The sequence below is a fragment of the Mobula hypostoma genome, chromosome 15 (assembly GCF_963921235.1).
Source record: "Mobula hypostoma chromosome 15, sMobHyp1.1, whole genome shotgun sequence".
In the NCBI taxonomy this organism is placed as follows: Eukaryota; Metazoa; Chordata; class Chondrichthyes; order Myliobatiformes; family Myliobatidae; genus Mobula; species Mobula hypostoma.
In genome coordinates this window covers 46,617,519-46,643,054 of record NC_086111.1, presented here as the reverse complement: position 1 = coordinate 46,643,054, position 25,536 = coordinate 46,617,519, and the positions used below count along the sequence as shown (strand labels likewise).

Here is a 25,536-nt window from a genome sequence, read left to right as displayed (position 1 = left end):
ATAATTCAGTTACAGCAAATTATGGTTCCAACAATGGCAGATATAATCACTTTGTACTACAATCCTTTGAGATATTTTTGATATTTTTCATTTGTTTCTTTTGCCATCTCTTCATTGTAATCACTGTGGAAGGAAAATACTCCTTTCAGGTTCCATTTGGTGCATCCTGAATGTTGTGTCCTCATAAAATTATCAGCTTATTTTTTAATATTTTATCAAATATGTTTTATATTAAGTGTTTTTATACCATATTAAATATATCTAGTAATGCTGTCGTATGTTGGAGAGGAGTTCCTTGTAGAATGGCATGAACTTTGCCTAACTTTTGACAAAGAGCAATCTTTTTCCATAGACAGGTAGACAAGTGTGATAAAAATGGTGCAAACAATCCCATCTTTTTTTTTGTGGAGGAATTTATAATCTGCCAAAGACTAGAACTCAAAAACCCTACTTCAGTCTATGCAAAGGGAGAACAATGCAATAATTCGTCTTAAGACAACACCTTGGTGAACTGCATAATTAATAAGACAAATGGAATGTTAGCTCTTTTCTCAGGGATCAAAGCTGCAGAGGGAAAGATGCAAAGGTTCAGTCGTACTATATTTACTCAGATGCAAAATTGCACCTGCTTTGAAAATGTTTTCAAGAAAGATCAACATCAAATGAACATATTCAAACCTGCCATGAAGCAGTGAAATTAGTTTGCCTTTTAAAGAGTTTTTTTAATTTGCTTTTTAAAAAAAGATGAACAGTATTCCTTAATACATCTAAGAGCAAAGAAGCTAAATGATTGATTGCTGAGAATGGGATTGTCATATTTTTAATCAGTCAATCTACTATCACTGGGCAATTAAATTTTAAATATAAAAAGATGACTTCTAAAATCATGAAAGTACTTTCTAGTTAGATTTTGGATACAATTGTACATTTCTTGATATATTTATGCATTTCATGAACTTCGTAACTATGAAATTTGAGATGCACTGACTGCAGATGTGCTTAAAATTCCACGTGACCTTGTGATGGTCATGGTGATTTTGCATAAATTGATCTAAAAATACACCAATTGGAAGAGAAAGCCCAGGCCCAGTTATTAAAAAGCCCAATCAGAGTTCAGTTTAGGGCAGCACACCTGAGAAAGAAGGTGTTGGTTTCAGAGCAGCACAGATTTACCAAAATAATGTCAGGTCTTAGAGTATTAACCTGTTAGAAAAGTTGAGTACTATAGGCTTTTTTTTCTCCCAAGTATAAGGATTATGAGTTGATATAATTGATCTGTTGAACTCTGATGAATGTATGTAATAGGGTTGATTGAGTGAAACATTTCCTTTGATGGATCTAGAAATTAATTTTCCTGATGCTGAAAAAGTGCTACACCATCAAAAATAGATTGAATGCAGAATAGAGCAAAAATGCACTAATTTCTATGCCTTGTGGGAAACTCAGCTGATAACTTTCCATTGGGATCTTCACTAATGCAGAAACCTGCATTCTGGTGTAAAATTCAGCAGTGGTACTGCATCTGGTTTTAGCCTCCCAGTGTGATTTTTCAACCTTACCTACCGAGAACCCAACGGTCTAATTCATTCCCAGAATAACTAACTTTCACAGACATTGTTTTCCTCGAGGCTATGCCTCTCTAAAGGAAAAATCAAACTCAGGCTGTATTCTTTGCCAGCAATCTGCAGCTTAATGTGTGCTTTAAACACTGCTCATACTTAATACTGAGCTTTCTATCCATTTTCAACTATATTTCTGAACACACAAGCTGACTTTTGTCGTGCTTACATAAGAACATAAAAAATAGGAGCAGGAGTAGGCATCTGGCCCGACGAGTCTGCTCTGCCATTCAATAAGATTGGGATCATCTAGCCATGGACTCATCTCCACCTGCCTGCCTTTTCCCCATAACCCTTAATTCCCCTACTATGCAAAACAATACTAATCTCTTTGCTGGATGCCAGAAACAGAGACTGCCCATGCAGCCTCACAGACCTTATCCAATGAGACATTAGTGGGAAGCATGGGCATAGCTAGACTTCCACGATAAACATTTTCTTTGCAGACTCTGATTTACCAAGACAATGCTCAAAATGGCCTGAAACCTGTGATAGAACATATAAACATAGAAAACCTACAGCACAATACAGGCCCTTCGGCCCACAATGCTGTGCTGGACATGTACTTACTTTAGAAATTACCTAGGGTTACCCATAGCTCTCTATTTTTCTGATCTGCAATCTTTTGCAGTGACAGATAGGGACGTGCACACATGCTCTGATCAAACTTGCAATCAAAAGTAAGGTCACCATCACTCACAGTTTCCTAACCATGGCCTCTGATTAGTTTCTCCCAACACTCCCTCCCCAATAGTTTGCTGCCCCACTGCTACAGACAGGAGATAATCTAGCCACTGTATTCAAGAAAAGACTAAATCTATTCTTTCAGCCCAGATGATGAGGCAGACCAGGCATGAGGATTTGCTTGTATTTCAGTCTTTTCCAAAGTATAATGAAGACACAAGAGACTGCAGATGCTGGGGTCAGCACCCTAATGCAGGGTTTCGACCTCAGTCATCAACATTTCTTTTCTCCCTCAGATGCTGCTTGGCCTGCTGAGTTCCTCCAGCAGATTGTCGTTTTGCCAAAGTACAGTTCCCTAAACGTTTACTCCAAACAAAGATCTCAGAAGTAACCACCTGCCATGACTTTGGACACTGAATCTCTTTTCTGGAGGCAATCAACTCTATTAAAAGCTCAGAATCCCTATCACTGAACATGAATCATCTTCCCTCCCCTCTCCTACCTCTCTGTAAACCACAGAATGTGGCTTTCAATTGCTTTTTCTGATTACTTGTGTCTGCATGCTAACTTTGTATTTCGTGTACAAGAACGCGTGGATCTCCTTCTACCACAACACCTTGTTGATTTTCTCCATTTAAACATCATTGTGCTTTCCATTCTTGCCGTTGGAGAAGAAAAGCTCGCATTTTCTTAGATTATCCTTCCTCTGCCAGATGCTGGACATAGCAGGCATCCTATGTTGGTGCCAGATTGTGTGGCAACACTTGCGAGCTGCCCCCAGCACATCCTTAGGTCGTGTTGATTGTTAAGACAAACAACACATTTCACTGTATGTTTCAATGTACACACGATAAATAAATGAATTTGAATCTTTTGCAAATTGTAACAGTGCTCATGGCTGCACTGATGTATCTAAGAGCTGAAAGGTAAACACCATTATTATGGATGACTGGGTTATTATATACCAAAACCTATAAACATGACATTTGACTACCAAAACTGGCAACTCTTTTAATAGAAAAATTATATGTATATCAGTCCCTTGGAAGCTGTATGTTGATACTCCATGTTGTTTAGCACTTCAGCGGACTGGTGTCCAGGATGATAGGTTCATCAGAAGAGGAGACACTAACTAGACTAGGCCTTTAATCTCGAACATTACAAGAATGTGCTGTACTATCACTGACGTTTACAAATTTTTTACGAGGCTCAACAGGGTGAATGCAGGGAGGATGTTTCTCCTGTCTGGGCTGATTAGAACTAGCATCAGAGTAGCAAGATAAGGGATAGGCCATTTAGAGTTGAGATGAAAAGAAATACCTTAACTCAGAGAATGGTGCACACTTGGAAGTCTCTACATTGGAAATGTGTGGTAGCTCGGTCATTTAATTTACTTAATACTGTGATTGTAAGATTTAAAGACATTAAGAGAATCAAAGGATATGGAGATAGTGGAGTAAACTGAGGTAATGGATCAACTGTAATCTTGATGAAAAACAGTACAGGCTCAAACAACCTATTCATATTTAATAGGTTCTTAGGCTGAGTTTAATTTTTAAAGTTATAACAGAGTCACAAAGTAATACAGCTCAGAAGCAGGCCTTTCAGCCCAACTGATCCATGCCAACCACAACATCCTCCCTGCTAGTCCCAGTTGCCCACATTTCACCCATAACCCTCCAGGCCTTTCCCTTCCATGTACCAAACCAAATCTCTCTTAAATGTTGCAGTTGTGTCCACTTCGACACTTCCTCCAGCATTCCAGGTACTTACTACCTGCTGTGTACCTCTCAGTTCCCCTTTACATCTCTCCACCCTTACTTTGTATCTGTGGCCTCTACTAGAGGATGAAGCTAGGAAACTCTGGCAGTGGTCTAGGGACAAAAGACTAATCGAACCATCTGGTTCCCTCCAAAGTTTCGGTCAGAATAAATGGCACTGGCTGCACACACAGTTTTATCTGGTAAAATGAAGAAAACACACATCAGGAGGATTTCGCAAGTTAGATTTTGAAAACAGAGTGGTGCTCCAATCAAAGAGACGAGACTAGAAAATTAAAACAAAATTGAAATGTGAACACAAAATGAGGCAAACACTCAGCAGTTCAGACAGTATCTTTGGAATTAGATATAGAGTTAACATTTTGGGTTAGTGACCCTTTACCAGGGCATACTTTTCAATAAAACTGAGATTGACCAGCAGAGTTTTCTTATAAAAGTGCATTAGACACATGGAACTAGGGCAGGTAAGTGAGTTCACATACAGATCAGACATTTATTTAATTAAATTGTGAATAGGCCTGAGGGATTGAGTGGCCCACTTCTGCTCCTATCTTTCTGCCTTAAGTGTTGCACGTTGCTAGGCAAGTCTGGCTTTGGGGTCAGACCAAGATTGCAAAGGCTCCTATGACGGGGATACATTGTTAAATTGAATTTGCTGTGTCTATAAATGTTTCATCTAGATGTTCTGGATTGTTCCAGTGATCAAGGGGAAGAAGTAGGAGGTTAGCAGTAACAAGTAAAGAGATTGGAGGTACATTGGGTGTGCTGGAGATAAATCACGTTGCAATTGTCAGATTCGTCAATTAAGCAAACATTAATGCTCAGAAATAGCTCCACTTCCATATTTTTAAAGGGCAAGTACAGCATAAAAGCTGCTGAGATTTTGCGAGGTTTTATTCGCCATTAATCTGTGTCATTCTGGGACTCTTGGGAAACTGGCTTGGGCCTGTGGCACAGGAGCCAATCAGCTTATGCCTTGTGGTGGTGGTGGGGGTGGACATTGGTTAGAGCTTTTCCTGCCATTGTCCTGCGATTGCTATGGAGATGTGACAGCACGATCCAGAATCAGAATCAGGTTTATTATCACTGGCATGCTACGTGAAATTGCTTAACTTAGCAGCAGCAGTTCAATTCAATACATAATATAGAAGAAAAAAAAATTAAAATAATAATAAATAAATCAATCAATTACAGTATACATATGTTGAATAGATTCTGCAAAAAACAGAAATACTGTACATTAAAAAAGTGAGGTAGTGTCCAAGGGTTCAATGTCCATTTAAGAATCGGATGGCAGAGGGGAAGAAGCTGTCCGTGAATCGCTGAGTGTGTGCCTTTAGGCTTCCATACCTCCTGCCTGATGGTAACAGTGAGAAAAGGGCATGCCCTGGGTGCTGGAGGTCCTTAATAATGGATGCCACCTTTCTGAGACACCACTCCCTGAAGATGTCCAGGGTACTTTGTAGGCTAGTGCCCAAGATGGAGCCGACTAGAATTACAACCCTCTGCAGCTTCTTTTGGTCCTGTGCAGTAGCCCCTCCATACCAGACAGTGATGCAGCCTGCCTGAATGCTCTCCACAGTACATCTATAGAAGTTTTTGAGTGTTTTTGTTGACATACCAAATCTCTTCAAACTCCTTATGAAGTATTGCCGCTGTCTTGCCTTCTTTATAAGTGCATTGATATGTTGGGACCAGGTTAGATCTCGGCTGAGCCATTCAGTCTCCTCCTGTTCTCCCACTCAGCCCAATAGCCTGCAAGTTTTTAATCCCTTTAACCATGAAATCATTGATCATCCCTGTTCCACCACATCCATTGCAATGAGTGCTAGGTCATTACCATACCTCCTCATAACGGTGCCCCCCCCCCCCGATAACCCTTGCCAAGAAACCTGAAATCTGTGGCCTCCTAGTTTCTGTAACTTGGGTAAAGGGGAACAACATTTCTCTCTGTAACACACACAAAATCCTGGAAGAACTGAGCTGGTCTGGTAGCATTGTTGTTTCAGGCTGAGATCCATGCTGCCTGGCCTGCTGAGTTCCTCCAGGATTTTGTGTGTGTTAACCTGGACTTCCAGCATTTGCAGGATCTCTTGCGTTTATTATATCTCATCCAAACTTAACATTCTCTTGTAAATTTTCTGTCATATTTCACCTCAATCATTTTTTGGTCCAAGAAGAACCTCCCTTCATATCTGGGGAGGATTGGATTATTTCCCTTATCTTCTCTCGTACTTTCTTCAGCAATTTGAAATGTGAGTCATCTGGGCCAAGCAATGTACTATTCTCAGTCCATTCTGTCCATCAGTTTTTAACCCATTCATCTTCACTTGAACTGATATTTTGTCAATGTGCTAAGAAATCTTCCTCGCTTCTCAATAGCCAGTATAGCAAAGGCTTCATAGCTGTAAACTCTGCTTGCAGGGTCCAACAGGAAATGTAATAGAGCGCAGTTTGCGCTGGTGTGCAAAACCACCAGAGCAATACGCTGACCACATCTTACCTCATGTCACTATTTTATTTAGAGGAAACCCAACTGGCTGGTGGTGCTTTTTGTGAAGCACACCCAAAGAAATCAGACTTTAATTTCTAATCATAAGATTATAGACTTATAATTATTTCCCAGGCAGTTCAAATCAAACATTGAGTTGTTTTTTTTTCACTTTTAAACAGAATATCCTGAGCATATATTTTCTGGTGCTTTATATCAGGATTAATTATTAATTGTTTTAGAACAATATCCATTTTAGATTAGTGGAGATACTTCTGCTTTAATAACAGACTTTTTATTAAAAACCCAACCATAGGATCATGGGGTAAAGTCCAAATCATAATTGTTCTGGGTTTATCATTCCACAGTATCAGCTCAGTCTGGTATCCATTTTATTATGTAGAGCTTTAATTTATTTTATTTAGAGACACACCATGGTAATGGGCCCTCCTGGCTCAATGACACCCATGTAACCAATTAACCTAGTAACCCATACATCTTTGTTATGTGGGAGCAAACCACATGGTCAAAGGAAGAACATACAAATTCTTCACAGACAACGGCAGATCTGAACCCAGGTCACTGTCACTGTAATAATGTTCTGTTAACCAATACACCACCCCACCCATATAATTATCTAATTCTGCACTGTGATCAATATATTAACTGGGATAGCAGCAGTTTCAAGCATTCAACATTTCAAAAAAAATTCTATTTTTGTAATTTTCAGGTTATGTTTTCCATTGCATTGCACTCCTATAGCAATCAATAATATTTATGATATATTTTGGCTTGTTTTTTTATCATTGTTAAGGACTAAGTAATTGTTCATTAAATACTGAAAATCTGAAGTTGCTCTCTTAGATTCCTTGAGCCCCCATAGGTCGTATTGATTGAATCTTTGTTAATAAGTGGATCAGTGAGAAACTAAATTAATTCCAAATTGTACTCACTACAGGAAATGTATGTGATCATTTATTGGGGAGTTTAAATTTTCTAAACCATAGTTATTGCTTAACATAATCTCTAGACTAAAAGTATCATATGGATTGTGATGCTCGCTGTTCAATATTTCATATTATTGCACATTTTTTTCCATTTTACTCAATGATATTTGAATATCTGCATTAATGTTGAGCGCACGTTCCAAACTCTAAATTATTTTAAATGCTAGTTTAAAATTGTGGGCTTTAGCTCCTGATTTACTCTTTAAAGAATTCAACTTGCTTGTTGCCTTCACCGCTGCTGTGCACCAGGTGTTCCTGTAACTAATGGCAGACAGCAAATGTATTTGGGAAACGAGATACAGTTTCCTTAAGGTCAGAGGCAAATACCACCACTTTCACTCTGATGGACCATTGCACTTATTTTAATACAAAATAGGCACAAGAATGGTAATGGGAGAAATGAAGACTTTTGAACAGATAATAGGAGATGTTTGAAAACTATTCAAAATCTTATGTGCATTGTAAAATGATTACTTTTTAAAAATTTAATTTTAACCAATACTAAGGATTAATTCAAGCAACAAGATAAAGTAAACTATTTTGCTGATGGTCAGTGTCTGATGTTGTGGAATGTTCACCAGTCATGGCCTGCTGCTGAAGTACAGCTCAGTACATTAATGCTCCGTGGTTGCTGGGTCCAACTGAAGAAAAGGAGGTCAAATGCACAGATCTCTAGTTAATCTCTGTTTAATGAATTTAATCGATTTTGATTAAACAGTCATTTTATAAATAGCTTTTTCATTCTGCCTTGATGGTTAAAATACAATAGCAACTTGCCACAATAGGTCAAATGTCCATTTTTTTTTCTCTTGGCAGATTTTTGCAATCTTTGCATTTGCAACATGTGGTGGTTACTCAGGAGCACTGAAAGTCAGTGTGGATTGTGCAAACAAATCTGAAAGTAACCTGAATATAGAGATTGGATTTTCATATCCTTTCAGGTATGTTTTTATATTCTTATTGTGTTTAGTATGATAATTCACTGAAGGAACTATTCAATCTTTCATTAATCAGCTACAGTATGTGTCTGAACTTCAACAATATGATCTCATTATGATATAAAATTTTCACTGATTGCTTGCTGAATAACTTTCGGAAACTAGTTAACCAGTTTTTCTGTCCTAAGGTTTCTTTTTATATGAATTTGCATTTGTTTATGGTTCAAGCTGATTTAAACTTCAAATTTTAAACAAATTGGGAGACGGGGCAAAGAAGTGGCTGACGGAATATAGTGTCTGGAAGTGTATGATCATGCACTTAGGTAGAAGGAATAAAGGCATAACCAATTTTCTAAATGGGCAGAAAATTTCAAAAATCATAGGTGCAAAGGGGCTTAGGAGTCCTCTTGCAGGATTCCCTGAAGGTTGAGTCAATTATAAGGAAGGCAAGTGCAATGTTAGCATTCATTTCAAGAGGTCTAGAATATAAAAGCAAGGATGTAATGCTTAGGCTTTATAAAGCATCAGTCAGGCCGCAGTTGGAATATTGTGAGCAGTTTTGGGCTCCTTCTCGAAGAAAAGATGTGCTGGCATTGGAGAGGGTCCAAAGGATGCACACAAGGATGATCCCAGGAAAGAAAGAATTACTGTATGAGGAGCGTTTAATGGCCCTGGGCCTGTACTCACCTCGAGTTCAGAAGAATGAGGAGGGGTCTCATTGAAACCTATCGAATAATGGAAGCCCTAGACAGAGTTAACTTTCAGTGGATGTTTTTGATAGAGGGAGATTCTAGAACCAGAGGGCATAGCCTCAGAGTAGATCTACATCCACTTAGATAACAGAGATGATGAGGAAGTGCTGAATGTGTTGAATTTATTGCCACAGATAGTTGTGAAAGCCAAGTTATTGGGTATATTTATAGCAGGGGTTGATAGATTCTTGATTAGTCAGGGCACCACAGGTTACAGGGAGAAGGCAGGAGAATGGAGTTGAGAGGGATAATAAATCAGCCACGATGGAATGGTGCAGAAGACACAAAGGCCTTATTCTGCCTCTCTGTCTTATGGTCTTATACTCTTAAACTGATACAGATGTATCTGAGTTACAAATGCCCAATATACAGGCATCCCTACATATGAACAAGTGCATTCAAGCACATACCATGGAAGTATGATTATTATAGCAAGTAATTTTTGGTGACTTAAGGACATAATCAACTGATGTATGTTGGTAAAAATGGACCCCATATATTACCTGCAATGGCCTGTAGATCTTATTCCAAAGGAATGTGCACAATACTATAAAAAGGAAATCAAACTTACCACCCCAGAAGAGAAATGTTTTTCTATGAATCTGGTTACTTGACCTCAGTCCAACAAGATCATGACACAGAGAGGCAAAAAATCTATAGATGCTGCAAATCACAAATAAAAACAAAGTACTGAAAATATTCAACAGTTTGTGCAGTATCTGTGGACAGAGCAGCGGAGTTAACATTTCGGGCTAATAATTGTACATCTGACCCAACTATTAGCTGTATAACAGTTCACTCTCTCTTGGTATGGTAAACATGAGCTGCATATGGTATTGATACCCGCTCCTGTTTGGACCTCCATGTAAAGCTTGCAACTTCTGCATTGCTACTGCACCGACAAGTGGGAATTGAGTCAACACTTAAAGAATCACAAAGAAGGCGCACCAGTAGCTTTACTTCATTAGGAACGTGAGGAGATCTGGTGTGCCACCAAACACTTCTGCGAATTTCTACAGATGTACGGTGGAGAGCATTGTGGCTCGTTGCATCACCGCCTGGTATGGGGGCTCCGATGCACGGGACCATAAGAGTCTGCAGTGGGTTGTAGCCTCAGGCAGCTCCGTCATGGGCCAGCCCTCCCTATCATTGAGGACATCGTCAAATGGCAGTGCCTCAAGAAGGTGGCATCCATCGCTAAAGACCCTCACCAACCATGACATGCCTGCTTTTCATTACTGCAACTACATACCATGTGACTGTAGAGGTATACCTAGATCTGCTAGAGTGTTCACCAACTAGAAAAGGTTTCATATCATTGATGGTCATCTGACCTGCAACCACAAGATCTTTCTCTAGCTCTGGAACACATATATATGTATGTGTTCATTAATTTATAATAAGGTATTGCACATTAAAATAAATACTTATACAGCTGCCAGGATCCAATCATCCTACACTTTCCAACTATCATCTTCCAACTGCTCATTGAAAACATGATTGATTAGCCTGGTGAGGAACTGTGGTAATGATCCGAAGTGCTCCAGTCAAAGCCATCTGTTCATTTGAAACGTTCACAAGCAAAAATACATTTCAGATTGTATTTTAGATTCCTTGATTTCTTTTCAACATGATCCAGGCATAGTATCAAGAACAGTGGTGGTCTGCTCAGGGCAGCAAGTGTTGGACTCAGTCTCTATGTCTAAAGAAAAAGAGAAGGAAGAAGATTCAGCCAGTGCCCTAGAAACAGAAGACATTGCAGCATTGAATTCCTGGATTCTGTTCGCCTTTAGCTATGCCACCAATGAAATCTGGATGACAATTTTTGCCTCAACACAATCCAGTCTAACAAACAACCATACACACCTTCTCTGACCCTGCTGCTCAAAGGCTGCCCATAGTCTCACTATTCCACAAAAGTTAAAAAGGAACTTTTCGGTGCATGTCAGAAAGTAATGTCAGAAAATGCTTTGAGGTTGAGTACAAACCATGCATACCTTTTGCAAAATGTTTAATAAGGGACCACTAACATGGTGCTTCTCATAGGTCAGCACAATACAATGTGGGAGTGGAAAAAATGTCAAATGCTCATATTGAGTCAAGCATGATTTGCATCCCTTCACCCATCTTATATGAATAATACTTCTGCCTTCATTAAAGGGATTACAATGTTGGTGTTTATTTCTCTTTATATCCCTTTATGTTTGGTTTTAATTATCTAAAATAAATTAATAGTATTCAATATAATTAAAACCAAACATAAAGTGATATAAAGACTTTTAAGACTTTTATGTAAGACTTTATATGTATATTATTTATATACATAAAGTAATATTAAGACTATAATAAAAATGCAAATTAAATGTGAATTTAAGTAAAGGTATGACATTCATATTTAATTTGCATTATTTGTATTATTTTTATATTTTTGCTATTTACATGATTTTAACCTCTTAAAGATCAGAAATTATTTAAATAACCTTTGGCAGCACAAACTGTAAAAAGGTCATCAGAACAAGGCCTGAAGGTTGAAGGCACGTGGGTGCAATGGGTAAGTGCGTTATGAGAACAGCATGGAGACAAACTCAATGTACAAGTTGTCTCATTCTCAACCATACAGACTAGCAGAAGCACAACACTCCACTGCTAGTTAGTAACATAATGCTCTTCAAAACAAATTCACATCATAAATATGATTCTGATTCTTTTTATCAGAACCCTATGTGCTCTTGTGGTCTTCTGACATTTCCCTCTGTGAGGCACTGCATTTTTTTAATACGGAAGTGAGGCATGGAGCAGCCAATGCTCGGGTATCTTTCAACTTTTTGAAAAGTGACACTCATAATCTGTAAGCCCTTAGTAAAGACCTACAGTAGCTACATTAGTTGGATTGCTACATTTGATGCTTCTTGCATGTGGAATTCTTCTTAGGGTCAATGGCATCATTGCAGATGTTTGTGACATGAATCTTATGCTCAATATGCATTCCTCTAATCTCCCTGCAAGAGGACTTTCTGGGGCTGGGAATCCTAACAGAGCTGCACACAATTTCTGTTTCATCCCCAGATTGACATCTGCTCCCACCTGGGCAGAGATTGGAGGATCCTGATATCCTGATGTCTGTAGATTGTGGCCCTTGTCTCTGCACCTGTGGCTCACTAATGAGGGGTGAGGCATTAACTGCAAACACATTCTGTGTCTGAGTAGTTCTGTGGAAGGCATTTGTCTGGGGAGGAGTTGTTCTCCTTTTGCAGTACAACCTGCAGATCAGGTGAAATAGTAAAGGCATGGATTAAAATTTTCAAGGGAAGATTTTTTTTCACAATTTTCATGACATGCATGATCATTCTTCAGTTCAGGTAAGCAAATGTTGTGTGTATTGAGACTGAGAATTCTGTCCTTTCTCAAGTGTTCACAGTATTCTGTACTAACTTCTGCAATTGGTGACGATGAGGAAAAGGAATGACAGAGCACCACTGAGTGTCAGTGGCGACTGGGAAGATTGGGAGGGCACTACGTGTATACAGAGAGATACATCTACATTCAGAGCTGTTGCAAGAAGTGATGTGTTTCAGGTTCAGATTCATAATTAGATTTACTATCACTGACGTACTACATGTCGTGAAATTTGTCATTTTGTGGCAGCAGTAAAGTACAAGACATAAAAATGATTATGAGTTACAGAAGAAATAAATAGTGTAGAAGATAAACATTGAGGTGCAGTTCATGAGTTCATGAAGTGTTTAGAAATCCAATGGTGGAGGAGAAGAAGCTGCTCTGAAAGACGTTGAGTCTGGGTCTTTCCGTGGACTTAAGAAGGTAAATGAGGTAACACGCTAAATGAGATCAATATGAATGTGGCAATGTGCCCATTCTTCAACATGTAACGAGGTCAATAAGTTGCTTATGATCTTGAGTGCAGAAATGGGGTTGACATTCCAACTGCTGATTTCCATGGTTATCTCCAGCTTTGTAATCCTGTTAGCTGTGGACTTCTCCCTGCTGTTTGATGCTGCCCAATATGTTAATGGAATGACTAAGTTAAATCTGCTCCAAGGACTATGCTGCCAAATAAATCAAATCTCCTGTCACGGGTATGCTTCTCTGTTCCTGTGCATTGAAAGATAATATTCAGTTCACATTCTCCAATAATACGAAACATTATTTTGTAAGTAATATTTACAAAAGGTAAAAAAAGTATAATAATACTTTCAATTATGAAATAGCAAAATAGCTGTTTAAAATTCAGGATTCTTCTAGATTGTTCCTTTCAACATCCAAAAACTCAAGGCCATATTCCACTTTTCCAACCAATACTGGGAGCTGGGTTTCCAAGCTGCTCTTTTGTGTTTGAACATGGCGTGTCTAAAGAAATGAGACAATCTGGGAGGCTGTTTTTATTTGGAGCCTGGGGAAGTAAGCTCATGGAACTTCAAAGCATTGTGTATTAGGTGACATCAAGAAAGAAAATGTTCAAGGACCGTGGAGAAGCACACTGCTCATGCAAAATTCTGATCCATATTCTGCTGTGGGATTTTCAAAATGTTCTGCAAACTAAGTGGCAAATTTATGAATGACATATAAGGTCACTACCAGTTGTAATGTATTGGTGTCACTTGTTTTGTTTTTGGCAGACTGGTGCTTGCAGCAAGTTTTAAACAGATACTCAAGAGTTTGATCTCTGACAGTGTAGGCAGGATCAGTCAGACTGGGTGACCTTCCTAGGGGGAATATTCAATACACGATTCTGCAGAATCAAAAACAAAATCCAGCAAGCTTTTGGGTATACACAACTTCAAGTGTGAATGCAAGTTAACTCTCAAAAAGGAATAGCATGTATACTTGAGAAGTAAAGCGGCTACAGGGGGCTCTGGGAAACAAGTCAGTGTGTGGTACCAGTGGTCACAGGCAAGATGGGCCAATTGCTGCTTCCTATGCCATATGATTACAATTCATCATTAAAGGTAAATGAGAAAATATTAAAGGTCTTAATTCTTGCTGGCAAGCAGCAAAAGCTGATCTGATTGTGGCTTGATTGTTGGGTCTGGTCCATGTTGCAGCTGGCTGACTGTCACCAAAACATCCAATGTCACCCAACAGGCTGGAAGGTGGCAAGTCTCAGGAGCCTTAGCAGGTGGCAAAAGTTAGAACCTGAGAGGATAGTACCTCAGACTCACTAATTCTACGTAGAAGATCTTCAAATCTACCTAGTGAGCCCCTGCATAATGCCTGTCAGCTTACATGAAGCAGAGAGTACAGTTTAAATTATACTGAAGACCCAAAGTCACTGAGCTTTGGGTTATGTGTGCTGATGAGGTTTTAGACTTAATCAGGAAGGTGCTGAATCACTGAATAAAACAGCAGCATTAAACTATCCACAAAGCAATAACTCAATGGCTTGAATTTTAAATGTCATTTTCCCAACTTGGAAGTCATCCCTACATGTTTTTTTATTATTTGATGAACAGTTACAAACCTTAAGGAAGTTCTTAAGAAGGCAGTTGTAAACAAATATGTAAAATACTTACATCTTAACTACCTCAACAACAAATAATAGATCAAAAGATACTTGCATTATCTAAGTAATTGTGGATAGGAATTTCATTTACTTTGTATCTTAAGGAAACTTGGTACACCAGCAGTAAATGGTGTTACAGATATTATTTTTCCTTCGAGAGGACCACGTCCTTGCATAGGGTTTGGAAACGTTCATGCCTCAATGACCTGAAGAGCTATGTTGGCTGGAGTCAGCACCTTGTGCTTTGACTCTTGGTAGGGTCACCCATGCCAAACAGATCAAAGGGTAGAGACAAGACTAAGAGTAGTCCACCAATCCTCCAGGTTCGGGGACTCAGTTCAGAGGCAACAACGCTGACTGGTCAAAAAACATTGTTATAAAAATGACAATGAAGAATCCTATGCCAATAGGGAAAAAGAAGCCTGAACATCCTTTTTCCACCAATACACTCTGTATCAACAATATATATCAAGCCTGTAGAAGTTATGGTTTCATTAATATATCCTGATGAAATATATATGTGTGTATGTGTGTGTGTGTGTGTGTGTGTGTGTGTGTAGCCATTAACATGTATATACAAACTAATGATGTTTATAAAATGTTTGTAAAATGTGCTTGACATGACACTGGTGAAAAATGGCCAGAAACTAGAAGGAGTTTGTCATTACATGAAAGGAAATGAAGATTTTGTTGGAAGCCTGAGGCTAATCTGTAATTGGTGTTATTACAATTTTCAATTTATGTGGGCTAAAAATTGATGCATCCACCCCCTGAGTGAAAGATGTAAATACCCAAAAACACCTGATTTTGCTGAAACTAAAGTAACATTCCCAAGTGAACCAAAACTAAAACTGAAACGTTCAGGCCTCAATATATCTTTCACTGAATTTGTTTTGATATAGTGATGGAGAGTGTTTGCAGAGGGAATGTCATAGCTGTTAAATTCAGCATCCCAGGGTCCAAACCAACCACAAATTATGGATGTAGTATGACTAACAGACTAAAAAACACTATTGCTTGAGGTATCCATGACTTTTGCCAAGCATCATCGTCATCATTATGTGCTGTGTCATATGACGTAGGCTATCACGGTCTCACGACCATGATTGTGCTTGGCAAATTTTCCTACAGAAATGGTTTACCACTGCCTTCTTCCAGGCAGTGTCTTTACAAGACCGGTGGTCCGAGCCATTATCAGTACTCTTCAGGGACTGTCTGCCTGCCATCAGTGATCGCATAACCATAACTTTTGATATCAGAATCAGGTTTAAAATCACCAGCATATGTCATGAAATTTGTTAACTTAGCAGCAGCAGTACGATGCAATACATGATAATATAGGAAAAAAATAAGTAAATCAATTACAGTAAGTAAATACAGTACATGTATATTAAATAGTAAAAGTAAAAATAGTTCAAAAACAGAAGTAATAAAAAAAATGTGATGTAGTGTTCGTGGGTTCAATGTCCATTTAGGAATTGGATTTAGGAATACACACCAGCTGCTCATACGACCATCCACCACCTGCTCCCATGGCTTCATGTGGCCCTGATTTGGGGGAGGGGGATTAAACATGTGCTACACTTTGTCCAAGCAAGGGTGAACTGAAGGCTAATGGAAGGAAGGAACACCTAAAACCTCCCTTGGTAGAGGTGTAACCCCACCCCACCACCCCCTTTAGACAATAGATTATTCAAATGTGTTTTTAAGGTGATAAAGGTAGGTTCAAAGGGGTAAATTGTGTGGGATAAGTATTTTACTCAGCGAGTGGTGGGTGGTGTGGACGCAAACACAGCAGGGGTATCTATGAAATTTTTGAAGAATAGATGATAAGTTAGCTTTCAATGAATACACATACAGTACCATAAAATCTAGCCCACTATAATCCAAATTAATGAAACATATAAGGCATTTTAACTTGGAGTATAATTAAATGTATTGGAGCCTAATGGAGCTCAAAACTTATCAAGTTGACAAGCTAGTCTGATTCAACTGGTTACTGGTATTCCTTATCATTTAAATTCCTCTCCTTCATATTGAAGTTGTTATTGCAAATTCTAAAATAAACAAATGATCCATTGCAGCAAAGGTGTGAAGTTAATGCCATCATTAATGTGATTTAATAAACATACTTTTAAATGCACTATTTGATTATTTCCATCGTTTTCAAAGACAGCTGCCATTTTCAGGTTATCTGTGATGGTGCGACAGAAGTGATGTTACTGTAACTACACTCAAACACAGAAGTTACATTTGATAAACTTCACTCATAAAATTTAAAATCCACTTGGTGGCCTTTGTAAAAAGCCTTTTAATTTAACAGAGAATTACCTGCTCTTTTCTGGCATTCATTATGTGAGATTTGTCACTAATCCTGAATGAATGAAAATATGCTGCTAAAACTCACATGATTTTCTCAGTTAGGTTATTTGTAAATACTGAATATCCTAGTCTAGGTTCAGATTGAGGTTACTGAAAGGAATACTGCAGGAAGACAACATTGGTTTGTAATTGAAGGGGATAAGAAGTATTTGTCTTTTGGGGAGGGATGGATTTTGGATGAGTTTTTTTTAGCACTCATTAGAATGAAGGAAGATCAGGACCATAGAGTGAAACAGTTAAATAATTACATGTGAAAATGAATGGAAATTATGTTACTTTTATAATTATAATGCTATCAGACTGATTTCTTTGATAGTGTGATTGCTGCATGACAAGAGATTTGGTTGACTAATCTAGGTTGAGATTATTTTCATTATGGTTTAGAAGAAAGAGAGGTAATCTTAATTAAACTAATATATTCTGACAGGACCAGATAGATTGGATGCAGGAAGGATTTTAGCTCTTGGCTAGGATGTCTAAAGTGAAGTTTCACGATCTCAGATCAACAGATTTAGAACTGAGTAGAGGAGAAATTTCTTCATACAGAGGTGGTGAACATGTGGAATTTGCTATCACAAGGCACTAGAGGCCAGGCCATTGACTTTTAAAGATAAATTCCCAGACATATAAAGGATATATGAGGAGAGAGTGGTAATATATTGCTGACTTGCAAACAATACATTCATGATTGTGTGATGACTGCTCAGAAGGCCAAATGGCCTACATCTGCTCTTATTTTTCTGTGTTTCCATCACTGATGCTAGATTCTTCTAATTATTAGTACACTCATTATTAGTATCCTCAGAAATAACTACACTCAAATTATCTGCCAAAAAAAATCACCACTCCAACTTTAAGACCTGCTTGAGCCCAATTTCCTATGTTAGGTCGAGTTTGGAAGTAAGTCTCCCTGAAATTTTTTGCATCTGTATGCCCAAGGCTAACCCAAGTTATTATCACCACCACACATAAGGCAGATGTGATTTTGAGGGGGCATTTGGTGTGCAGTTGCAGAGGACTGAACTAAACCATAATGGTACCATAACTAAACCATATCTGGACTAAACCATAATGATATTATTTGTTCAGCACTCATTCAGTTAATATTCTCCAATACTAAAAGAATTACTTTGAATTAGAAAGTAATTTTCCAAGTGGAAATCGTATTTTTTTTATTATGAAGTGGGGCATAATGGATACACAGCAAGATCAAGATGGGGGTGAGATATAACAGAAAAAGTCTTTATAATCACTCACCATATATGATCGAAGGAGATCTGAGTTTGACTTTTAACATCATTATTTTCTCAGGAGTTTACTGTTCCTCTGTGGAATATAACCATTAATTAATAGCTGAATACCATGAAATACAACAACGCAGCAACCTGTCACACTCAACATCGCTTTGCTTTGAATAAATGAAGCCTACACAGCAACACTAGTCACATTAGTCAAATGGCTCCAACAAGGAGGGTAATAACACAGCTGAATTTGCATATTGTTTTCCAAAATGCATGTGCTTCTCAAAATGCAGGTGAAATATTGAAAACAGGTAATGGTTTTCCACTTGCCCAAGGACCTGTGAGCTCTTTCGGCCTCTTGCTGCTTTGTTGTTCCTTGTAGAAAATGGGGCTGCAACCTTTTAAACACTGTTGAACCCTGGTTGAGTTTCCCTCTTAACCAGAAATGGCGAATGCCAATAGTAGTTTCTGAACTCAAACTCACAGCCAGGAAAGGAACTTTACTGAATCATTAGCTAGATTAACTTTTGTCTTCATTGTTTATATGGCAGTCAGTAAAACAGATTATTGGGCCAAATTTTCATTGCATTGAAAGGTGGATTTACAGCTTTGGCAAGGAATATGATTTTTTTCCTGTGTTCAAAATATTTAGATCGATATAAACAATCCAATAACAGCATTATAATGCTATTAATAATTCAGATATTCTTTAAAATGGACATTATATATTCAGAATAATTGTACGGTTTGCAAAACTATAGCTCATTTCATCAAGCACAGATGCCAGATTAATGCCTTGCATTATTTATAACATACAACACTTTAATAGCACTAACTGCATGTCTGTATTTGTATGATGCTGACAATGTAAAAAAAATTGTCATAAATTACTTACACTAAACAGTACATAAAATTAGTTCGAATTCTGGATGCCTTTTTGTGATGTCTTCTTTCTATGGAGTGAAATTTCAACTTTAACATTCTGACATTGCTTTTTTACCTATGATGTGGTTTTGGATGGGTTTTGTTAACTCACCGGGTGGCTGTTAAGGAAGTTTTGTGTATCATGGGAGAAGGACTACAGTGTGTACTATGTGTAAAATGGAACAGCCGAATAGTCCCCTTCTTTGATCTCTTTTTCAAAACATGCTTTCATGTGCTTCCATACCTCCAGTGAAACTACTTGGAAACTTTAATCCATGCAGATCTACACTAAAATGGCTATTAGAATCCAAAGTGGATCATACGATTCTAATTTCATATCAAAAGTGTCCGTCAAAGCAGAAATTGGCAGCTGCATATTAAGATACCTTGTGAAAGTTGCAATTTACTAATCAGAATCAACAATGCAGTGGCAAGTTACAAATCTTATTTTAAGGCACCTTCTGCTGAATTGGTTAGTTATTATCAACCCAACAGTATGTCAACAAAAGGAGACTATTAGCTTTCAAATGCATCACGCCATTTATTTGTGAACTTGTTCCCTAAACCAGTATTATAAAATATTTTCTTAAAAAATTATACATGCTGATTTTATGGTGGATTTGTTTTCTGGTGGTTGTAACCATGGCAACTGTAATTCTTGTTTTCATAGTGTTGCTTAAATTCTTGGGTTATAAAGAATTTTCTATGCATGATTTTGCAACATAATTCATGTTGATCAAGAGTGTTCCTAATTATCTAAGTTTTATCATCTTTACACGGCATTTACATGCCGATTATAATCATAACAAACTATTCATACTGCGTATGCTTCACAGACAGCTGAACATTTTAGCTCATCTATTGTGCAAGGAGAAAATGAAGATCAATAAATAGAGATGGATCATAATATTTAGCGGGGATTACACTGAGCATAATTGGTTTTAGGCATGTCAGTTATTCTTCATTTCTATTCTGTACAAATGGAACAATCTGATTTTATGTAGGACATTTAATGTTGTGAAATGCTAAATGCAGCAGATTAGATTGTATGGCATTCTCAAACTGAAACTTCACTCAAAGAGTAGGCTTTAAAAATTGTCTTAAAGAAGAAGGATAGACAGGGAGGTAAGGGAAAGGATTTCAGAATTTAAGGCTTAAGGAATTGTCAGTCCCATACAGATTGGTGAGGAAAGGAAACTAGGGATGAATAAATGGCCAGAGTTGGTAAATTATGGAACATGTAGCTGGTCAATGTGCTTGGGGTATTACAGTTGGGTGAGAATTTCCAAATAAGATTGGGTGCTAATGTAGCTCAGTGAAGTGTGAGATGAAGTGTGAATTTCTTTAGCCAGAAAGTGGCAAATCCATGGAACTTTTTTGCTACAGGCAAGCTGTGGAGGTCAAGTCTTTATATAGATTTAAGGCAGAGGTTGATAGATTCTTGTGTGGTCAGGGCATGAAGGGATACCAAGAGAGGGTAGGAGATTGGGGCTGAGAGGAAAATTGGATCAGCCATGATGAAATGGCAGAGCAGACTCGATGGGCCAAGTAGCCTAATTCTGCTCCTATATCTTATGGTCTTACAGACTTGTGATAATGGCATGAAGGAATTCCATAGCATGGAGGCTATGGGGAAGCAAAAATTTGAACAAATTTCTTTACCAAAAATGTGTGGCTGAAGAGGAATACATTGGAGAGGTCTGGGGACAGACATAAGAAATGTAGGAACACACATAAAAGTTGCTGGTGAACACAGCAGGCCAGGCAGCATCTCTAGGAAGAGGTACAGTCGACGTTTCGGGCCGAGACCCTTCGTCCTTCGTCCTTCGACCTTTGTCCTGCCGCGTTCACCAGCAACTTTTATGTGTGTTGCTTGAAATTCCAGCATCTGCAGATTTCCTCGTGTTTGAGATAAGAAATATAGGAGTAGGTTTCCCTCAAAATTGATTTTACACTTCATTTTGACAATGATGCTCCTGATCACCAACCTCCTTTTTTTATAAATGTATCTACATGTAGATACAAAATATGAACTTATTCACTAAATACACAGTGATAGTTGGGCAGTTATTGAACCAGGGAGGATTGAAATGTTACCTGTTTATCTGCATTTGTCTCGAATTAGAATGTGTTTTATTTAACTGGTCCTCTATTTGATCTACAGTTACTACATAATACAATAAAAAGGATTGTTCATTTTTGTCTCAGTCCAGTTTTTATTTATTTTATTTTATTTCGAGATACAGCATGGACTAGACCATTCTGGCCCTTCGACCTGTGCCGCTCAGCAACCCCACAATCTAACCATACCCTAATCACGGGGCAATTTACAACGAACAATTAACCTACTAACCGGTGCATCGTTGGACTGTGGGAGGAGACAGAAGTACCCAGTGAAAACCCATGCATTCCACAAGGAGTGTGTACAAGACTCCTTACAGAAGACACCAGGATTGAATCCGAAATCCGACGCCTCGAACTGTAATAGGATTACTAACTGCTGTGCTACCGTGATGCCTCAAACAGCGCCTCTAAGTTTGTTTATGGCTGATAGATGTTGTTCACATCTTAGTTCAAAAATTTCTATCATTTTTCCACTTTTCAGTACCATGCTGGTCACCAGATCCAAGGAGCTGTCAGTCTGAATTTAGGTTAACGTCTGCTTCTGTCACTGTTTGGTGAAAATTAGAGAAATATTCATTCTTGTGCTGTTTGTGAGATGTCACAGCCTAGAGACATGACAATTAACCACAGTAAAAATAGAAATAACAATAGTTAATTACTAGTTAACAGTTCACACTACATGACAATTTCCTGAATGTGATTAACATCAAACACATCGCAATTTACTTGGATCTTTCATTTAATTTTGTAAAATCATTCTACTCCTGCCCTACATGTGGTACATTGTTTTAGATATTAATGTAGTTTCCATTATGCTTTATCCACTATAGGTGGAAAAATGATTCTCTTTCATCTTTTTCGAGTGCCTTTTTAATGTCTGTCTTTTCTCTCTGTTTCTCTGGTTTTTGGCCATCTACTTACATAGAAACATAGGAAACCTACAGCACAATACAAGCCTCTCGGTTCACAAAGCTGTGCCGAACATGTCCCTACCTTAGAACTACCTAGGCTTTACCCATAGCCCTCTATTTTTCTAAGCTCCATGTAGCCATCCAGGAGTCTCTTAAAAGACCCTATCTTTTAGAAGGGTGAGAAGGGATCTGATTGAAACATATAAGATTATTAAGGGATTGGACAGACTAGAGGCAGGAAACATGTTCCCGATGTTGGGGGAGTCTAGAACCAGAGGCCACAGTTTAATAATAAGGGGCAGACCATTTAGAACAGAGTTGAGGAAAAACTTCATCACACAGAGGGTTGTGGTTCTGTGGAATGCTCTGCCTCAGAAGGCAGTGGAGGCCAATTCTCTGGATTCTTTCAAGAAAGAGTTAGATAGAGTTCTTAAAGATAGCGGATTCAAGGGATATGGGGAGAAGGCAGGAAAAGGGTACTGATTGTGGATGATCAGCCATGATCACAGTGAATGGCGGTGATGGCTCAAAGGGCTGAATGGCCTACTCCTGCACCTATTGTCTATTGTCTATTGTCTATTGTTTCCGCCTCCACCACTGCCACCAACAGCCCATTCCACGCACTCACCACTCTCTGCATAAGAAACTTACCCTTGACATCTCCTCTGTACCTGCTTCCAAGGACCTTAAAACTATGCCCTCTCGTGCTAGCTATTTTAGCCCTAGGGAAAAGCCTCTGATTATCCACATGATCAATGCCTCTCACTATCTTGTGCACCTCTATCAAGTCACCTCTCATCCTCCGTCGCTCCAAGGAGAAAAGGTCAAGTTCACTCAACCTATTCTCATAAGGCATGCTCCCCATTCCAGGCAACATCCTTGTAAATCTCCTCTGCACCCTTTCTATGGTTTTCACGCCCTTCCTATAGTGAGGCGACCAGAATTGAGCACAGTACTCCAAGTGGGGTCTGACCAGGGTTCTATATAGCTGCAACATTACCTCTCAGATCTTAAACTCAGTCCCATGATTGATGAAGGCCAATGCACCATATGTCTTCTTAACCACAGAGTCAACCTGTGTAGCAGCCTTGAGTGTCCTATGGACTCAGACCCCAAGATCCCTCTGATCCTCCACACTGCCAAGAGTCTTACTATTAATACCATATTCTGCCATCATATTTGACCAGCATAGTTAACCTGCTATCTTTTTCTCATGTCTTTATTTTGCTCCTTTCTATTCCAGTGGGAATTTATTGGTGATGTGCTGGGATTGCAGGTTACATTTTCATGATAACTTTCCACCTCTCCCCTTTAGTCCTCATTCCCATGATGTGCCCTCCCTGTTTTCCTTCTCAATGCTCCCACCTACCACAGCTCTTACTAATCATTCAGTCTAAACACTTGCTTACCTGCTCTTTGACTTCATCCCATCAACTTCACCTTTCTCTTCCTTTCACTCTGTAAAAGGTCATTAATTTCATCATCCCCTCAGTCGCATCTTCTGAGCCTCACTGCCTTTTCCTTCTTACCTGCATCTCTTATCCATGTTCTTCACAGAAAGTTCCCCTGCCTTCCAAATTCAACTTGCTTATTTCATTCTCTGCTTATTAATCAAATTAAAATGAAGAGACCACAGCGATCTCAATTTTCCTTTGGGCATCAGGGTTCTCAGAGCTGGAATTAACTTTGTCCCAAACTCACCAACATGGTCTGCTTTCTGATTATTATTAAAGGCTGAAGCTAGACATCCGAAGGGATACCTGCTGACAAAATGAAGAGGAACAACTGAAATGGTTGCTTAACAATGTATTAAGTGTAGTATTAGAATAGGTATGGACAGCCTCAAAAGGAAAGATGCATGCTAGACTTCAGCCAAGAAAATCGCAAATTTCTACAGATGTACTGTGGAGAGCATTCTAACTGGCCACATCATCGTCTAGTATGGGGGTGGGGGCTGCTGCACAGGATTGAAATAAGCTGCAGAAAGTTGTACACTTAGTCAGCCTCAGCATGGGCACTAGCTTCCATAGTATCCAGGACATTGTCAATGACCAGTGCCTCAAAAAGGCAGCATCCATCACACAGGACATGCCTTGTTCTCATTGCTACCATCAAGAAAGAGGTACAGAAGCCTAAAGACACACATTCAATGGATCAAGAACAGCCTCTTCCCCCTGCCATCCAATTACTGAATGGACGTTAAACTCATGAACACTACCTCACAACTTTTTTTTAATTTTGATTTTTGCACTAATAAATTAACTGTTTAATACATCCTGTATATACTTACTGTAATTTATGTTTTTGTCTCTATTGTTATGTATTGCATTGTACTGTTGTTGCAAAGACAACAATTTCATGACATGAACCTGATTCTGAGCTACGTTTCTGGTATCTTCACAAATATTGGGAAAGCATGATTGATTCTTTCTCTTTATCTAGCACAGTGTTTCCAAACCTGGGGTCCACAGACTGCTTGGATAATGGTAGGGGTCCATGGCATAAAAGAGTTGGAAACGCCTGATCTAGCATTGATGAAGCTCACCACTACTACATGCACCTTACTGAAAACAGAAAATCCTGCAAATACTCAGCAAATTTGGGAGCAACTATAGAGAGAGCTGTGCTTCCTCATTAAAGAATTGTTTGTGGTAGGCCATCAGATAATATTGGAAGATAAGAAATCAGTTGGTTTTCCATATCCCAGTCCCCAACCAAATTGATAACTGGCAGGTGGTGAGTTCTGCCATCATCCTCACTTTAGGACAAAGTCAGAGTTGTGGTCAGGTAGAAAAGAGTAACAGTTCTCGTTCCCCCCCACATACACTCCAATACCCCCCCCCCCCAGCCTGTTTGATTTACTGTAATCTGTAGAGGAATATTAATTTCTCTGTCTGCTTATCTCTGTCTCTCATTAAGCTCCTCTATCGTGCCTCAAACCCCATGATTTCTGTCCCTTTTTAGAAATGCCTCTTTGTGAATAAAACCAGTGCCTCAAAGTTTTTCAGAAGTAGGTTATGTATTTGAATTTTACAACTGTCAACAAAACTGAATTTAAAACCTTAATTTGAAGATTTTAGATCTTTTTTCTAAACGAAATAAAGTGAGCGTAAGATGCACTTTCTGATTCCCCACCCGTTCCTGACAATATGCTTTTAAAATTC

At 38.6% G+C, this 25,536-nt stretch overlaps 1 protein-coding gene across 4 annotated transcripts in view; it reads left to right on the top strand.

The window, feature by feature from the left end:
• synpra (synaptoporin a) overlaps positions 1-25,536 on the top strand; it is a 338,192-nt gene that overhangs the window by 215,836 nt on the left and 96,820 nt on the right. For 3 of the 4 annotated variants that reach the window (XM_063067973.1, XM_063067974.1, XM_063067975.1), the window contains one exon: positions 8,399-8,523. In XM_063067973.1, coding sequence (XP_062924043.1) covers positions 8,399-8,523 — 125 coding nt within the window. Of the gene's footprint in view, positions 1-8,398; positions 8,524-12,527; positions 12,632-25,536 lie in introns of those variants that run through there. The other variant, XM_063067976.1, reaches the window with a different exon arrangement.